The 16,253-nt window shown below is 39.3% G+C and overlaps 1 protein-coding gene across 1 annotated transcript in view; it reads left to right on the forward strand.

Annotated features, from left to right (window-relative positions):
* The window catches only part of PLD1 (phospholipase D1), a 233,712-nt gene that overhangs the window by 209,280 nt on the left and 8,179 nt on the right, over positions 1 to 16,253 (forward strand). The window contains exon 24 of the mRNA XM_007946610.1: positions 14,769 to 14,922. Coding sequence (XP_007944801.1) covers positions 14,769 to 14,922 — 154 coding nt within the window. The remainder of the gene's footprint in view (positions 1 to 14,768; positions 14,923 to 16,253) is intronic.

The following is a 16,253-nucleotide window of genomic DNA, read 5'->3' on the forward strand; positions in this document are numbered from 1 at the left end:
ACTCCAGGTCTTTGCACATTTCATTATAGTAATTGGCTTTGTCTACTCGAGCTGCTCTTTGAAATCTTCTGTTCAGCTCTTTTACCTTTTCATTCCTTCAATTTGCAGCAATCAGCCGAAGGGATTCTGTCCGGGTTCAAGGCTTTTATCCCCTTTCTCCTGCTCTTCCGGCCTGCTACTCTGGGCGGGCCTGAGTTTCCACTCCTCACCTAATGCCTTCGGCTGATTGCTCTTCTGTCTGGGTTCAAGGCTTTTATCCCCTTCCCTGCTCTTCTGGCCTGCTACTCTGGCGTCCCTGCGTTGTCTCTCCTCACCTGTAAGCCTGGGGAAAACCTTATGAATATTAATGATATTGTTCAGTAATTTCCACATTCTGTTCGATCACCTTTCTTTGGAATGGGCACTGCCAAAGGGGCAAGAAGGCCACATCTTCTGACCTCCTCTAACCCCACAAGAGGAGGATAGAATCACTATCAGCAGCCCAAGGCCTATTCCTGTGAATCCAGATATGCTGCCTCCCTCCAGCCTTTTCACCAACTTGACACCAACCATCTCTCACATAGCACTCACTGCCTCTCTGCTGGGCTCAACAATTCATTGCAGTGGCCACACAGATCTCACCAACACCACTCACAGATTATGGGGTTTAGTAGAGAAGCAACAGGCCACAATTCAAGTTCAGGAACATGCTCAGTCTCTCTCAGCCAGCCATGTCTCTCAGCAGCCAACCATCTCTCTCTCAGCAGCCAACCGTCTCTCTCTCAGCAGCATGTCTCTTTCAGCAGCACATCTCTCTTTCAGCAACAGGACAGTCTCTCAGCCATGGGTCGGACTCTCAACCACACATCTCTCTCAGCCTGCAAACCAAAAACCATACTCACTGCCCTCATGTCAAATCTAGCTCATAGTGACCACTCCCTTGGGTTTCTGAGGCAGTATCACTACAGAGATAGATTGCCCAATCTTCCTTCCAAGGAGTAGTCGGTGGGTTAGAGCCACCAGCCTTCTGGTTAGCAGTCAAATGCCTTAGGCACTATGCCACCAGAGCGCCTTCTCAGCCAGCAGTGGGAGATATTCCTCCTCTCTGCCTCTAGAAGGGTTAACTTTGAGCCTGGCTGAGTGCCAAAACCAATCATTCCTCACACCAGAATTCCACAGACCTGAGAGAAAGCGAACTTCCCAGAAAATTGCTTCATGCTGCACTAACAGAAATTCCCCAGGCGGATAACTTTAACAATTGGGAGCTATTTAGTTGCTCATGGCAAATTCCACCACAGAGTTTACAAAGACTATGGGAGCTCTGGTAGCTTAGTGCTTAAGGCACTTGACTGCTAACCAGAAGGCTGGGGGTTCAAACCCACCAGCCACTCCTCGGAAGGAAGATGCGGCAATCTACTTCCACAGTGATACTGCCTCAGAAACCCAAGGAGGGGTTGCTATGATTCAGGTCCGACTTGATGGCACATAACAATAACAACAACATGGCTAGAAAAGCCGTACTATGTAATTTACTGCACTGCAGGCATACAAAGTAATCTCTTCCAGTCACTTGGCCAGGTAGTTATCTTCAGATTTCTAGGCATAAACAAATAAGTGACTGCAGTACTGCACCCATTTGTTGAAATATCTCAAAGGGTGTTCCATCAATTCCTGGAGCTTTGTTTTTCACCAATTCTTTCAGTGCAGCTTGATTAAGAAGTACCATTACTTCTTAATCATATGATACTTCCTGAAATAGCTGAACATGAACCAATTCTTTTTGGTATAGTGACTGTGTGTATTCCTTCTATCTTCTTTTGATGCTTCTTGCATTTTTCAATATTTTGCCCATAGAATCCTTCAGTATTGCAACTCAAGGCCTGAATTGTTCCTTCAGTTCTTTCAGCTTGAGAAATGCCAAGTATGTTTATCCCTTTTGGTTTTCTAACTCTGGGTCTTTGCACATTTCATTATTATAATACTTTACTTTGTCTTCTTGAGCCACCCTTTGAAATCTCCTTTTTAGCTCTTTTATTTCATCATCTCTTCTATTTGCTTTAGACACTATTCCTTCAAGAGCAAGTTTCAGAGTCTCTTCTGACATCCATTTTGGTCTTTGCTTCTTTTTCCATCTTTTTAATGACCTTTTGCTTTCTTCGTATATGATGTTCTTAATATCATCGCACAACTCATCTGGTCTTCAGTATTGGTGTTCAATATGTCAAATCTGTTCTTTGGATAATCTCTAAATTTAGATGGGATATCATCAAGATCATATTTTGGCTTTTCATAGATTTGATTTCATTTTCTTCAGCTTCAGCTTCAGCTTGTGTTTGCATATGAGCAACTGATGGTCTGCTCCATAGTCAGCTCCTGGCCTTGTTTTGCCTGATGATATCGAGCTTCTCCATCACCTCTTTCCACAGATGTAGTTCATTTGATTCCTGTGTATTCCATCTGGCAGGGTCCACGTGTATAGTCACTGTTTATGTTGTTGAAAAAAGTTATTTGCAATGAATAAGTCATTGGTCTTGCACAATTCTATCATGCTATCTCCAAGGTCATTCACAATTCTATCATGCTATTTCCAAGGTCATTCCCAGAACATATTGTCAACTACTGATGCTTTTTCTAAGGAGATCTGGTGTACTGGGTAAGGCATTTGGCTGCTAATCAGAAGGTCATTGGTTCAAACCCACCAACTGCTCCATAGGAGGAAGATAAGGCAAACTACTTCCGTAAAGATTTACAGCCTTGGAAACACAATGGAGGTCCTTTCACTATGAGTTGGAATCAACTCAATGGCAGTGGCTTTGCTTTGGTTTGGATGCTTCTTCTAACTATTAGAGAGATGCAAATCTAAACACAATGAAATATCATCTCACCTCAGCAGTAATAGCAAAGTTCAACATGACAGGAAACAACAAATGCTGGCAAGGGTTTAGAGAGATTGAAACTCTCATACACTGCTGGTGGGATTGTAAAATGGTGCCGCCACTGTGGAAAGGAATCTGACACTTCCTTTAAAAGTTGAAAATAGAAATATCATTTGATGCAGAAATCCCAGTACTAAGTATGTATCCTAAAGAAGTGAGAGCCAAGACATGAATAGATGTATGCACACCCATGCTCGTGACAGCATTTTTCACAAAAGCAAGGAGATGGAAAGAACTTAAGATTTTAGAACTCTTGAAGTAAAAATTGACAGATGTAACTATTTTTCTTTCAAAGGTCGTTTTGACTTTCTGCCGGCTTTCATTTACATGAAGTATAAATAAATGCAAAGTAGTTTTTGTAGCAGAGCTAACAGTGAAATACATTTGTTGAATTTTTTAATTGAATTATTTTCTAGAAAAGTCTGTGAACCCCCATAGGCTACATTTTATTTGAGCCAGCAATGACTGATCAATTGCATACAATTCTTGCCCTGTCTCCTGAAACCGGAGATGTGGCCTTGGAGTGTGAAGAAGTCGAATTTGCTAGGCCACAGAGGCTGGATTTCTTTGTCTCCTTCCCCAAGGGCAGTGTGGTTTAAAGAACAGATCTCCCCCACAGAAAGATCCAAAGATGCTTTTGTTCTTTTATCTCAGTGGAGACTCTATAGGTAAACAGGTTTGTTGTTGCAACTGCAACACGTTAGCCCTGTTTGAGTTTCTAACACAGAGAAAAATGTTTAAAATTCTTAGAGAGGAATTTAAGAAGTTAGGTGTAGAATATTTTACAGTGTTAAGCAAGTACTTAAAGGTGTTAATCAAGATATTTAAAGGGTTCATTTAAAAGAGGTTAAAGTGATCTATGATCAGTTTTTCTACATAACAGAGTTATGCCAGAATAATTGAATAACTGACCTAAGAAAAATGAATTGTTTATCTTCATTTTTTGCCTCACAAGGAAGTATTTGTTCCGTCATATTGAAGATCTCTTGTCTAGAGCTTTAATTATCTTTTGCCCTGGGTGGTCCTGCTGGTCATGAAATCTGTGACCAAATCCAGTTTTTTCTAACCCATCTTAATATTGGTTGGCACTTAACCAAACTAAGATTTATTTGCTTTCTTACATAAAACTAGGCTATCCTTTAAATAAGAGCCCTGGTGGTGCAGTGCCTAAGTCATTTGACTGCTAACCAGAAAGATGGCAGTTGAGACCCACCAGCCACTCCTCAGAAGTCTGGACAATCTAATTCTGTAGAGATACCACCTCAGAAACCCAAAGAGGGGTCGCTGTGGATTGGATCTGACTCAACAGCAGAGAGTTTGGTGTTTTTTATTTTGTTTTTTCCCTGTCCTTTAAATTAGGAGCCCTGATGGCAAAACTCAGCTGCTAAACAGTAGGTGGGCGATTTGAACCTTTTGCACACCATGGGGTAAAGGCCTGGCAATCTGCTCCCATAAAGAGTGCTGTCAAGTGCATTCTAACTCATAAAGATCCTGTGGGACAGTGAAAGCTATAGGGTTTCCAAGGCTGTAGTCTTTACAGAAGCAGACTGCCACATCGTTCTCCTGTAGAGAGGATGGTGGGTTTAAACTACCAACCTTACAATTGCTAGCCATGCACTTTAACCTCTGCAGTACCAGAGTTCCTTTCCATAAAGATTATAGCCTAGAAAACCCTATGGAGAAGTTCTACTCTATCACATGGGGTCACTATGAATCAAAATCAACTTGATGGTATCTGACAACAAATTCTTCGAGTAGAATTTAAGTCTACCCTGTTGACTAAGTGAAACAATTAAATGTTAATTAAATCACAATAAACCGGACTAGACCGAAACAAAACCAAACCCACTGCCATCAGTCAATTCCCCCTCATAGTGACCCCTGTTGGGTTTCCAAGGCAGTAAATCTTTACAGAAGTAGATTGCCCCATCTTCCTTATACAGAGTGACTAGTGGGTTTGAACCACCAACCTTCTGATTTACAGTCACATGCCTTAGGCATTGTGCCACCAGAGCTCCGTAGAGAGATACAAAAATGAATAAAACTGTGTACTTGTCCTAAAAAAGACGAGGCAGGTATTCCTTCCACCTAAGTAATGAGAAACACCTGGCTCAATATTGAGGCCCTGAAGCAAGTACATCCAGAGACAGTGAACAAGGGTGTGGAAAAATAAAGAATCTAGGTACAGTTATTGAATATCAGTATGTAAAAGGACAGACAGGTGATATATGAGTGTCTGTCATTAAAGGATTGCCACATTAAAGTGGAATTATACTTACTCTAAAAAGATTTAGTCTGATAGGTTTCAATGTTTACTGCATTAGAAGCACCTGAGGAAGTTTTTTGATTTTTTTTTTTTTTAATTATCATTTAGGGAGAAATTGGCTCATGTCTGCAAATTAAAGTAGATCAAAAAATAAGATGGGTTAATTGATGGACAGAGAGATAGAGAAGTATTGGAGTGAAATACTAACGTCTGGTTCTGACTTCCAGAAATTCTTAACGAATTGATCTGGTTCGGGGCTCATGCATTAGGCTTTATTTTTGTTTCGATAAAAATATTTTTAATTTTATATTTATATCAAAATTCTATATTTTAATTATATATTTCAGTATTTTTAAAAAGTTCCTAAGTGAATCTTTAATTTAAGGTTAATTTAATCAGGATTGACAAACTCCGGACTGGAGAAACAAAAGATACAACTAGATAGAATTACAGTGCAGCCCATTTGGGCTCATTGGTAGAAAGAGTTTTCCTTTAAAACAGGGAAGGGAAAGTGTCTTTGTTTCCTATGGCTGCTGTAACAAATTACTACAAACTTAAAACTAAAAAAACACTGTCATCATCATCAATCCCTACCATAGTGACCCCTCCTTGGGTTTCTGAGGCAGTATCTCTACAGAAGTAGGTTGCCCAATCTTCCTTCTGAGGAGTGACTGGTGGGTTTAAACTGCCAGCATTCTGGTTAGCAGTTCGATGCCTTAGGCACTGTACCATGAGAGCTCCTACTATGAACTTAATGGTTTTAAAAAAAAAATTACTTTCTTATCCTTTAAGTTGAAAATTCAAAATGGGCCTTCTTGAACTAAAATCAAAATGTTTGGTAGGGCTGTTTCTTTTTGAAGGCTCTATGGGGGAATCCAAGGAGCCCTGTGATGTAGCAGTTAAGACCTCAGCTACTAACCAAAACGTTGCCAGTGTTACAGAAAAGGATCAGAGACTTCTGGTTTCACTCAAAGGGTCCTAGCCTACATGTACTAATAGTCAGAGACAGCAAAAAGTTTCACAAGCAGATTTATGTATTTTTATTTGGCGAGTAAAAATGGAGACAGCTTGGTCTAAAGAGCTGCTAATTCAACTCAAAGGTGAGTGGCCTCACAGGTTTTAGGGAAATTGGGGAGTTATACATATTCATCAGATTTCTGGGAATGGGTGGGAAAAAGGCAGGGTATGTAAAGCAGGGTGCACCAGCATTGCGTTTCCAAGATGGAGTTGGAGCCCATTTTGTTTGGTCAAAGTGATGTCACCAAGTCACTTTCACAGTGTGAGGTTGACATGACTTGCTTTTCAACGGTCATGGGTTGAATCCTGGTTGATCCTTTTGGCTCAATACTGCCACCCCAGGAAGATTATATAGTGGCCATGTGTTTTTGTTCTATGCTGTAGTTCCTAAAAGTGATTTATCAGGGGAGCCAGTTCAGATTGCAGTCAAGAATAATCACAAGTTGTTTGTTAAAGAGTATGGTTGTTGTTGTTTGGTGCCGTTGAGTCATCTCTGACTCATAGCGACCTCATGTACAGCAGAACGAAACACTGTCTGGTCCTGTGCCAGCTCCATGATCTTTGCTATACCTGAGCCCACCATTGAAGCCACTGTGTCAATCCATCTGGTTGAGGGCCTTCCCCTTTTTCATTGACCCTCCACTTCACCAAGCATAATATCCTTCTCCAGGGAATAGTCCCTTCTGACAACATGACCAAAGTAGGTGAGACGAAGTCTGGCCATTCTCACTTCCAAGGAACATTCTGGCTGCACCTCTTCCAGGATAGATTTGTTAGTTCTTTTATGTCGCACTTTCAGCATTCTTCACCAACACCACAGCTCAAAAGCATCAACTCTTCTTCGCTCTTCCTTTTTCACTGTCCAGCTCTCGCATGCATGTGAGGCAATTGAAAATACCATGGCTTGCATGAAGCACACCTTAGTCTTCAACAGAGTATCTGTGCTCTTTAGCACTTGAAAGAGGTCCTTTGCAGCAGATTTGCCCAATCACATGACTGATAACCAGAATGCTGGCAGTTCAAACCCACCAGCCACTCCTCAGAAGGATGGTTGGGCAATCTACTTCCGTAGTGATACCACCTCGGAAATCCCAGAAGGGGTTGCTATGTGTTGGGTCCAACTCGACAGCACATAACAACAACATACGACCTGATGTCTTGACTGCTGCTTCCATTGGTGTTGATTGTGTTGTTGTTGTAGAACCAAGTAATATGAAGTCCTTGACAACTTCAATTTATTGTGATGCTGCTTATTGGTCCTGTTGCTGCATATACACATGGCCTATAAACCTATGAAAAGATGTTGATCTCATGATAATAATGATGAGACAAATAACAGCTTTTAGAAAAACCAATCTGTCAAAAACTTAAAAGTTGGGCACATCTATCTATTGCTTGGAGCCCTGGTGCCCCAGTGGTTTAGTGCTCTGCTGCCAACAAAAAGCATTGGGAATAAAAAACCTGGCGATCTGCCCCCGTGAAGATTATATTCTAGGAAATCCCATTGGCAGTTCTACTCTGTTATATAGGGTTGCTATGAATCAGAGTCAACTTGATGGCACCCAACAACAACATCTATTACTAGTGTGAGTATAAGTCGGCACAACCACTTTGGAAAGCAGAATGGAATTACCTAATAAAGTCTCACATCCTACAACCCAACAATTCATTTCTATATAGAGAGCCTAGATAAAATTCTTGCACATGTATACCAGGAAACACGTATACAAATGTATAGAACAGACTTGTGCCTCACAGCAAAACTCTGGAAGCAGCCCACACGTCCATCAGTACTAAAATGAATAAATAAACTTTCATGTGTTCCTTCAAGGAAAATCAGTACATTATTTCAGTAAAGCAGAAAAATTCCAAAGACGTAATATTGACTGCAAGAAGCAAATCTCAAAAGGGTAGTTACTATATAATTTGACTTATATTATTTTTTGAAATGAGTCAAAAGTAAAGTTTAAGAATGCATGCAAAGCAGGATGAACACAAAATTCAATACAAAAGGATCCTTCTTGGGGAGGGGAGGGAGTTGATGGGAGGGTGGGTATACGAGGGTTTCTGGGGTGTGTTAATATTCTGATATTTAGTCTGGGTAATTATTATAAGGATGTTCATTTTATTTCAACTTAAGTCGTGCACACACAATTTTGCATACTGTTTTGCATTTTGCTTTATTTCACAACTTTGTGTGTGTGTGTGATTTGGGTGAAAGTCTACAGAGCAAATTGATTTGCCATTCAACAATTCATACACATTTTGTTTCGTAACATTGACTGTAATCCTCCCACTTCCTCCTTGTGTTTTACATTTTCCATTTGTCCTTCTATCCTATCTCTTCCTGCTTTCTGAGCTTTATACCTGAGCAAATGATGCCCTTTTGATTTCATATGGTTGTTCTAAAGGGTGCGTACCTCCCTGGTGTTGTTGTAGTTGTTAGGTGCAGTTGAGTCAGTTCCGACTCATAGTGACCTTATGTACAACAGAACAAAACACTGCCCAGTCCTATGCCATCCTCACAATCCTTGCTATACTTGATACCATCGTCACAGCCACTGTGTCAATCTATCTTGTTGAAGGTCTTCCCCTTTTTCACTGACCCTCTACTTTAACAAGCATGATATCCTTCTCCAGTAACTGGTCTGTCCTGATAACATGACAAAAGTGTGAGAGATGAAGTCTGGCCATTCTCACTTCTAAGGAGCATTCCAGCTGTACTTCTTCCAAAACATTTGTTTGTTCTTCTAGCAGCCCATGGTATATTCAGTATTCTTTGCCACCACCACAACTCAAATGCATCAGTACTTCTGCAGACTTCTTTATTCATTGTCCAGCTCTCACATGCATATAAGGCTATTGAAAATACCATGGATTGGGTCAGGCACACCTTAGTCTTCAAAGTGACATCTTTTCTCTTTAACATTTTAAAGAGGTCTTTTGCAGCAGACTTGCCCAGTGCAATATGTCATTTGATTTCTTGACTGCTGCTACCATGGGTGTTGTTTATGTTTTCAAGTAAAATGAAATCCTTGACAACTTCACTCTTTTCTCCATTTATCATGATGTTGCTTATTGGTCCAGTTGTGAGGATTTGTGTTTTCTTTATGTTGAAGTGCAATCCATACAGAAGGCTGAAGTCTCTGATCTTCATCAGTAAGTGCTTCAAGTCTTCTTCACTTTCAGCAAGCAAGGTTATATCCTCTGCATACTTCAGATTGTTAATGAATTTTCCTCCAATCCTGATGGCATGTTTTTCATATAATACACCTTCGTGGATTATTTGCTCAGCATACAGATTGAACAAGTATGGTGAAAGGATACAACCCTGGCACAGTCCCTTCCTGATTTTAAACCATGCAGTGTCCCCTTGTTCTGTTCAAATGACAGCCTCTTGATCTATGTCCAAGTTTCTCAAATGCACGATTAAGTGTTCTGGAATTCCCATTTTTCACAATATTATACATAATTTGTTATTATCCACACAGTCAGATACCTTTGCATAGTAAAAAAAAAATAGGGAAATCACCAATGATATCCCTTATTCTATATCCTCTCCTGAATCCAGCTTGAATTTCTGAATATTCCCTGTCAATATACTACTGTAACTGTTATTGAATTATCTTCAACAAAATTTTATTTGATGTGGTATTAATGGTATTGTTTGATAATTTACGCATTCTATTTGATCACCTTTCTTTGGAAGGGACACAAATATGGATCTCTTCTAGTCAGTTGGCCAGGTAGCTATCTTCCACATTTCTTGGCATAAATGAATGAGTACATCCAGTATTGCATTCATTTGTTGAAATATCTTAATGGGTATTCTGTCTATTCTTGGAGCCTTCTTTTTTACCGGTTCCTTCAGTACAGCTTGGATTTCTTCCTTCAGTACCATTGGTTCTTGATCATATGCTATTTCCTGAAATAGTTGAACATCAACCAATTCTTTTTGGTACAATGACTCTGTGTATTCCTTCCATTTTATTTTGATGATTCCTATATCATTCAATATTTTGTCCATAAAATCCTTCAATATTGCAACTTGAGGCTTGAATTTTTTTCTTCAGTTCTTTAAGCTTAAGAAATGTTAAGCTCTTTTGATTTTCTAACTCCAGGTATTTGCATATTCATTACAATACTTGACCTTTTCTCTCAAACTGTCTGTTGAAATCTTCTGTTTGGCTCTTTTATGTTATCATTTCTTCCATTTGCTTTAGCTACTCTCCATTCAAGAGCATGTTTCAGAGTTTCTTCTGACATCCATTTTTGTCTTTTCTTCCTTTCCTTCCTTTTTAATGACCTTTTGCTTTCTTCATGTGTAATGTCCTTGATGTCATCCTAAAACTCACCTTGTCTTTAGTCATTGGTGTTCAATGCATCAAATCTTTTCTTCAGATGGTGTCTTCATTTAGGTGGGATATACTCAAGGTCTTATTTTGGCTCTTGTGGACTCTTTTTTTATTTTCTTCAGCTTTAACTTCAACATGCTTATAAGTAAGTGATGGTCTGTTCCACACTTGGCCCCTGGCTTTCTTCTGACTGATGATATTGAGCTTATTCATCATTTCTTTCTACAGATGTATTTGATTTGATTCCTGTATATTCCATCTGGTGAGGTCCATATATATAGTCACCGTTTATGTTGTTGAAAAAGGTATTTGCAATGAATAAGTCATTGGTCTTGCAAAATTCCATCATATGATCTCTGGTGTCATGTCTGTTTCCAAGGCCATATTTTCCAACTATTGATAATTCTTCATTTCCAACTTTCATATTCCAATCACTGGTAATTATCAATATATCTTGATTGTATGCTTGGTCAGTTTCAGACTGCAGAAGTTCATTTAAAAAAATCTTCAATTTCTTCATATTTAGCTTGTGTGGTTGGTGTGTAAATTTGGATAATAGCATTATTACTACTATTAGTAGTAGTAGTATTACTATTGGTATTATTACTACTAAGAATAACAGTAGTAACAATACTACTATTGATACACTTGAAATGCATCTTTCTTGTAAGCATATGGATATGATCCTGTGACTGACAGCATTGTACTTCAGGATAGATCTTGAAATACTCATTTTGATGATGAATACATTGCTGTTCCTCATCAATTTATCATTCCCAGCATAGTGGACCATATGATTGTCCAACACAAAATGGCCAATACCAATTCATTTCAGCTCACTGATATCTGGCCTATTGATCTTTATTAATTCCATTTCATTTTTCACAACTTTCAATTTTCCTAGATTCATATTTCATGCATTCCACATTTCAATTATTAATGGATGTTTGCTGCTGCTTCTTCTCATTTTGAATCATGTCTCATCAGCAAATAAAGGTCCAGAAAACTTTATTCCATCTACTTCATTAAGGAGGCAGCTCTTCCCTAGTCATATTTTTAGTACCTTCTAATCTGGGGTCTCATCTTTTGGCATTCTATCAGACAATGTTTTCCTGCTATTCATAAGGTTCTCTGTGGACATTTTCAGAAATTGACCTGGCCATGTCCTTCTTCCTAGTCTATCTTAGTCTGGAAGCTCTGCTGCAATCTGTCCACTATTGGTGACTGTGCTGATATTTGAAATACCAGTGGTGTAGATTCCAACATCACAGCAACATGCAACCCACCACAGTACAACAAACTGGCATATGAATGGTGGTCCCTGGTGTTATTTTTCACCTTATAGGCTTGTCTGTTGTTTGGCTGAAAGTTGAGCCATAGGGGTGAGTTCAGTTCAAGGATGTTTAAATGTCACAGTCTCGAGGGTTCTACCACTCTTTTTCATACCTCTAAGCCTGATCTTTTTTATGATTTTGAGTTAGGTTTTACATTTTTCTCCCACTTTGTCTGAGGCCTTATATTGTGATCCCTTTCAGAGCTGTCAGCAGTAGTAGCCAGACACTTTCTAGGTTTTCTGGTGACATGGTTGTGGAGACTGGGGTTCACATGGTCCATTAGTTCTTTGGAGTAATTAATTATTTCCTTGAGTCTTTGATTTTCTTCACTCTTCCTTGCTCTGGAGAAGAAGAGACCAATAGTTACACCTTAGATGGCAACCCAAAACCCTTTAAGACCCTAGTTATTCTCATCAAACTTGGATATAGAATATTGACTATGTTATACCACAATTTTTAAAAAATAAGAGAGTTAGGAAGGAAAGTTCATTTTCTAAATATGTTCATTTTTTAAGTTATCAAAAAAAAGTCCTAATAAAAAGAAGGGATTTCAGTTACCGTAAAAAATAATACATAAATGTAATATATATTTGCTGTAAACAATTAAAACCATAAGGAAGTACATAGAGGAAAATATGTAACTCCCCTTGTTGTCCTCGCGCTCTTCCCCAGAAGGAACTCACTCAGCAGTTCATTGTATATTCATTGCTGTCTCTTCTCCCTTGTATGTTACATGAAATGAGATAATACTGTTTATATCTGCTGTTCTGAAGTTGTTTTTCTGAATAGAGGAAGTTTTAGCAATAAGAATGAAGGTGGCATTTACAGTCATCATTATCTCATTTTTAATATCTCATTTATTAAATTCGTCTAAATTTCCTCATCACTTTTCTTCACATTCCTAGTAAACAGTAGCCAACTCACTTATCCAAAGTGGCTGTGGGTAAGTGCCCTGGGTAACTCTAGATCATCCTTTGAAGCACAAGACCCATACCCTCTCACTAAGAATTCTAGCTCACAATGCCAGGAATGTACTCCTTCTTAGAGGAGTGTGGGGCCCCACTATGATGGTGGGAGGCCAGGGGACCTGTGTGAGTGTGTGTGTTGTGGAGAAAGCTTTCTAGTCTGGCTCACATCCCAGTTACCCTGATAATGAACACAGCTGCAGTCTCTCCCCAGCCCCGTCAGCCTGAGAGCAGCCTTTGCCGAAGCAGGGGGATCATGAAGCCCAAGAGCAGTGCTGTGGGAACTCTGTTCCTTGCTTCCTTACAGCTCACATATCTGAGCCGGGGTGAATAACCCAGAGAGGAGATTTCTTCAATATAAATGCTACATTCCAGCACTTTGTCCCTTCCTACTGCCATGTTCTCTGGTCCATATATTACAGAGTTAACAAGTGTCTGATAAGAATGCCAATAATAATTAATATTTGTGGAGCAGTCTGTGGGTCAATAAATTCTTTTGCACAATTTTACTTAATTCCCCTAACAACTTGACAAGGTCACATTATTATCTCAATTTACAAAATTTGAAATTAAAGCTAAGAAATGTCCAATGATGCTGCAATAATAATTCTGGACCAACTCTCAAGAGGGACACTAAGAAGAAAAAAACAGTTGGGCCCCTTCTGTAGTCTATAGGATACCTCAAGGATTCAGAAAAGTGAGTCCACAGTGATTAATGCAGAACTATCATAAGGTTTCTAAATATACCACAGAGGACAGCAGAAAACACAGGTTGAACTAATTAAAATATGTGCCCTCCACATGTTAAAGTCAAAATTCTCAGCTCACTGGATTTAAAAACAGAATGGAGGAAAGTTGATACAGAAGCTGTTGGCATGTCTCACAAGTGAAGCAAGAGAATGGAAAACCCAAAGCCACTAATTATAATCCATATTTGAGATTAGACTCCATTTTGAAGGTTCTTTTGGACTTTGACATTCATAATTATACGGCTATGGGTTAAAGTCTACAGAGAGTATGATTCTTTAGTCCAAAAGTAAAGCCATGTTCTGCTTTGGGCTACTAAGCTTTTTTTTTTTTTTTTTTTTTTTTTTAAGTGCTTAATGAATATATCAGTTAGAATCTTTGGAACCACAAGATAGAAAACTCAGCTGGAAATGTGTAAAACAATAAAAAATGTATTATCTCATGTAACAAAAGGTAGGGAGAAGTTTTAGGGTTTGCTAGTTCAGTGGCTTAAAAACCCAGAGTCTTTATTGTTTCCTCTCTGCCATCTTGACTTACCTCTCTGTACCTTAACAACAACAATGACCAAAAAAAAAAAAAACCAAACCAGTTGCCATGGAATTGATCCTAACTCATAGTGACCATATAGGACAGAATAGAACTACCCTGTAGGATTCCAAAGCTATAAACCTTTATGGGAGTCACATCTTTTGCCCAAGGACTAGCTGGTGGGTTCAAATGGCCAACCTTTTAGCAGTGAAGCATTCAACCATTGTACCACCTGGGCTCCTCAATGGTTGTAAAATAGATGTAACAGCTCTGGGAATTCCATCCTCAGCCACCCTTTCAAGCCAAAATATCCATAGTTTGAAAGATGAGTCCCTTCAAAAAAGGGAGAAAAACTTTTTCAGAAGCCGTCAACAAACTTTCATGCCTCACTGGCTAGATTTATGCCAAATGTCCATTCCTAAACCAGTTACTGGTGAAAAAGAATGAAATGACCACAGCTGCTTTAGACTAATCAAGATTTGTCCCTGGGTAAGAGAAGACTCTGGTTCCCTAAAACCTATCTTCTATTGATAACCTGAACAAAAAAAGGTTTCATTAACAAGGAAGAATGGACTCGGGAGGGCAACCAGCAGTGTCTCTACAACAGGAAGGCTGCTTAGTTTTACTGTTTCTCCTTACAGGATCTGCCAATATAAATGACCGAAGCATGCTGGGAAAGCGTGACAGTGAAATGGCTGTCATTGTGCAGGACACGGAGACAGTCCCTTCAGTAATGGATGGAGAAGAGTACCAAGCTGGCCGGTTCGCCCAAGGACTCCGGCGACAGTGCTTTAGGTCAGCCCTACAAAGTTGTCTCTTACACAGTTGCACACAGTAGACAGGGGACCCCAACCCCAAACTCTTGCTCTTTGTACACATTTCATTTCCAGTTTCTTCTTTGTCTGAAACAGCATTTCCCAGAATAAAGTATGTGTACCACCAGTAGTATGTGAAATTACTTTTTGTGGTACACAAACTTTTTTTTAATAGTTTTTATTATTTTAATGTGTAATAGGAAAAGCTGGCATTTTAAATCCATTAATTGATTTAGGACCAGATCAGGTCAAACCATCTAATATCTTTTTAAGTTTTTTAAAATGAATTTGTTTTTAAAAATTAAAATTGTTCCAGGAATACAAAGATATGATAAAATGCATTAAGGGTGCATTCCAGTGGCTACTGGTATAAAATCTGTGTGTGGGAACTCCGTTTTTCAGGTTTAAAGGGACTCCAAACATGAAAGATGCTGATCTTTTGCAAGAAGACATGAGTTTTAAATAAATCTGTGTTCAAGTGTAAGGAACATTGGTCTAGGAAGCAAGAGCCGTGTTACGTTTAATGAGTCCTTCATTCAGTAAAGCTTCATTGACAACGGCTGGGCACTAACCACCTACTCCTGCACCCACAAGCCCCTATAGTCTATTCTCCACACCACTGATTCTTCTAGACCTAACTCAGATCATGCATGTCATTCCTCTGCTTACTATACTCCAGTAGCTTCTTATCTCACCTACAGTAAATCCTTGTCACCAACACCAACATAATGTCATCTCCTCTCACTCTTTCCCTCACTCACCACAGACACAGCATCTAAAGAACATCCTAACCACTCACTTGCCTTTCAATAAGTCTACCATTATATGATTCCAGAATTATATCTGCCATGTTGTGATTTCAGTGTGGCCTCTACAGTGAGACTAAGCCAGTCTCTTACATAGGTTTTAAGGGTGGTGCTTTAATCTGTTTGGGAAAAGGCACTACACAAAAAAATCCTCCCAGCTCTGTAATCCTTCATATGTTAATGCCCAAGTTTAGAAATTGGCTCATTTGCAGAGAAAAGAATAATGGGCACTTCACTCTCTGCAAAGGCAGGCAGCCATCTTCCTGGGGACTTCAGAGAACCAAGATAAGCTTCCCATTCAGAGACAGTTCTTTCTGCTCTCTGCTCAAGAAGCTCTGCAAAGCTAGCCCTCAGGATCTGTCAATATCTTCTAACAACTTTTGTTACTGTGTTTACTGCCCTAGCCCATTCTGTTTTGCCAGTAAGAACGTTTTCAAACCACTGATATTTCAGTTAATTTTTAGTGTTAATCAACCCATTGATTGCCTACCAAAAAAAAAAAAAA

The sequence above is a fragment of the Orycteropus afer genome, unplaced genomic scaffold (assembly GCF_000298275.1).
Source record: "Orycteropus afer afer isolate SDZICR_OR568_19922 unplaced genomic scaffold, OryAfe1.0 scaffold00168, whole genome shotgun sequence".
Lineage (NCBI taxonomy): Eukaryota > Metazoa > Chordata > Mammalia > Tubulidentata > Orycteropodidae > Orycteropus > Orycteropus afer.